The sequence below is a fragment of the Sinocyclocheilus rhinocerous genome, unplaced genomic scaffold (assembly GCF_001515625.1).
Source record: "Sinocyclocheilus rhinocerous isolate Xijiao unplaced genomic scaffold, SAMN03320098_v1.1 scaffold1682, whole genome shotgun sequence".
Classification (NCBI taxonomy): Eukaryota; Metazoa; Chordata; class Actinopteri; order Cypriniformes; family Cyprinidae; genus Sinocyclocheilus; species Sinocyclocheilus rhinocerous.
The window spans coordinates 125,356-127,754 of NW_015654052.1; the positions used below are offsets into that span (position 1 = coordinate 125,356).

Consider the following 2,399-nt stretch of genomic DNA (forward strand, 5'->3'; position numbering starts at 1 on the left):
CGTTTATCGGTTTTTGCAAATGAACTCTTCATATCTAAACTGTTAAATGTGGACAATTAGGGAATAACACAATGAAACACAGCTTTTGAAACAAGGTGTTTTGTGGAAAAATCTATAGAAATAAACTGACTTAACTTAAAATATTGATTTTCATCCACAGTTTTGTATTTCCCAACAAAAGGCAAAGCAAAATCTTTTATAACCTTAACATTTATTCTAAACGTTCATGACGTAAAACTAATTATTATGCATAAAACATCATGCATATTGTGCATAATCAAATCAAAATCAGAATTTATTTTCAAAGCACTTAAAAAAAAAACATGGAGTGCTGTACAGTTTTAAAAAATTATTATTAATTTATTGTAATTCATAAATTAATTTTATTATTAATTATTAAATTAAAATAAAATACAGTTAAACACAAAATAGAAAAAAATATATCATATTAGAGAAAGAGATTAAATTATCTTTATAATTAGTGAAGTGCTCAGCAAACAAATATGTCTCGAGTCGGATTTAAACATGCAGACATCATCGGAGTTGCTCAATTAGGTTTATTCCATAGCTGTTAGAATTCTCTTATACTTACACATATTAAGCTGGCGAACAAAACTGGCCATGTTATTGTGCTTAAAATATTTCGGCAGAACCTCTTTGGAAAACCTGCCCTGGTCAAACACATGGAAGCTGTTGCCGCTCTGAAAACACATCAGAAATGATTAAAACAGAAAGTTTAGTGAACAAACACAACAACAACAGACCTACAAGATGCCCAAAGATTCAAAACAGCTTCAGTTCATTCTGAAACTGAAACAGATCTGTAGCCTTCCCTGATGGTAAGCTAAAACAAACCCAAGCACCAGGCAAATCCACTTATAACACTCCAGATTTAGACAAGTGACGAATACTATTAATTCAATACTTTACACGTTCTTATCAGAGTTTATTTCGTGTCTCTGGTTTAAGTCTAATCTGACTCATGACGACTGAATCTAAACTAATAAGGCAAATCTGTTAAGTATCTCAGGCCTCTTTTTACCCCAAATATCAACAGGCCCACTTCTAACACAAGGTAAAAACTACAGTAAATTCAGGTTCCTGTGCCTCCAAATCAGAGTTTTTTTTTAGGACGTGCTGGTTCAGGCCTAGGCTAGCTCATCACAGATGAATCTAACTCTAATCCAGGTCTGTAACCCTTCCTCAAACCCCCGATCAGACTCTAAACTCACAGGACTCCAGCAGATCAACGGGTCTGTGTCCGGATCCTCCACCAGCGTCCAGAGTTTGGTCAGAAACGCAGGTACATTATTACCCGAGACCATCACACCTCCGGGCCCCACGCTGTGATACTCCATCATAGATAGCTTAGTGATTGTTTCTGACGATATATACACCTCTGTAATGAGTCACTGCTGAAGAGCAGAATTACACACTCAAAGTGTGGCTGTACGAACGCAGATACGAAACTGATTCTCTTTTCTCCTCGGAGTGCACGGATCCCGTGTAGAGAGCGATATATAAGATACAATTAATTTGAATAAGTGTTTTTGATAAGTCAGAAGTAGTGGAAATTTCCATTAAATCCGCACAACGTTGAAACTGCGTAGAAACAAACAGCGCTGAGAAGAGTCGCGCTCTGATGACGCCACCGCGACGCGTGTTTAAAAATATAATACACTTTTTTTAAAGAGCGTACACACTAAACACGTAAATAAATACACATACAATCTTAATTGTATTTGTTTAAATGTGTTTAAAATAATTAATTTGTACAAATCAAAGGTTTAAATGTGCACTCGTTCAACGTTGAACTTTAACATTTTGCCTCAGAAGCAGTTTTAATAAAAACGCACTCAATTCGAAAGTATTATATTTTTAGAAACGACATATTGTAAGTAAATGGAGACTAATGCTATTTGAAAACGGTTTATATAAAAAAAATAAGTAAAACAAACCGAACGCGTCGCAGTTTGACCTTTGACGTCATAGATTCAAACCCACATGGTCGCAGTTTCAGCATGCGTCCAACGCACAGCGGCACCATGAGTAAATTAAAGAATAAGAAAAGAAATTTAGAGGAGAATGAAGACGAACAGGTATGATTTGATACTATACTGATATAACGCTGTTTCGAAGCAGTTAAGAGGCAGTTTATACATAACGCGTTATATAATAACACGCGTGTTTATATAGCGCGAGGTTGACTTGAGGTGTTCTCACTTGATGAGATTAAGATTAATAATAAAAATGGATGTATTTACATTTATATTATTTATTGAATGAGTGTTAATAGACTGTCAATAGACAATTTCCCTTAACCCGGCTATTTGTCTACGATATTATTATATTATAATATAAACTTTGCAGTCAAAAGGTTGGAAACACATGGCCAGGTA

At 34.9% G+C, this 2,399-nt stretch overlaps 2 protein-coding genes across 2 annotated transcripts in view; one reads left to right on the forward strand and one right to left on the reverse strand.

The window, feature by feature from the left end:
• LOC107716564 (heat shock factor protein 1-like) overlaps positions 1–1,650 on the reverse strand; it is a 23,498-nt gene extending 21,848 nt beyond the window's left edge. The window contains exons 1-2 of the mRNA XM_016523047.1: positions 1,233–1,650; positions 593–701 (exon numbers count right to left, since the gene is read on the reverse strand). Coding sequence (XP_016378533.1) covers positions 593–701; positions 1,233–1,361 — 238 coding nt within the window. The 5' untranslated portion in view covers positions 1,362–1,650. The remainder of the gene's footprint in view (positions 1–592; positions 702–1,232) is intronic.
• A 308-nt stretch (positions 1,651–1,958) lies between these two features.
• Positions 1,959–2,399, forward strand: part of LOC107716577 (ribosome biogenesis protein bop1) — an 82,130-nt gene continuing 81,689 nt past the window's right edge. Inside the window, exon 1 of the mRNA XM_016523058.1 lies at positions 1,959–2,099. Within this exon, the coding sequence (XP_016378544.1) occupies positions 2,022–2,099 (78 nt within the window). The 5' untranslated portion in view covers positions 1,959–2,021. The remainder of the gene's footprint in view (positions 2,100–2,399) is intronic.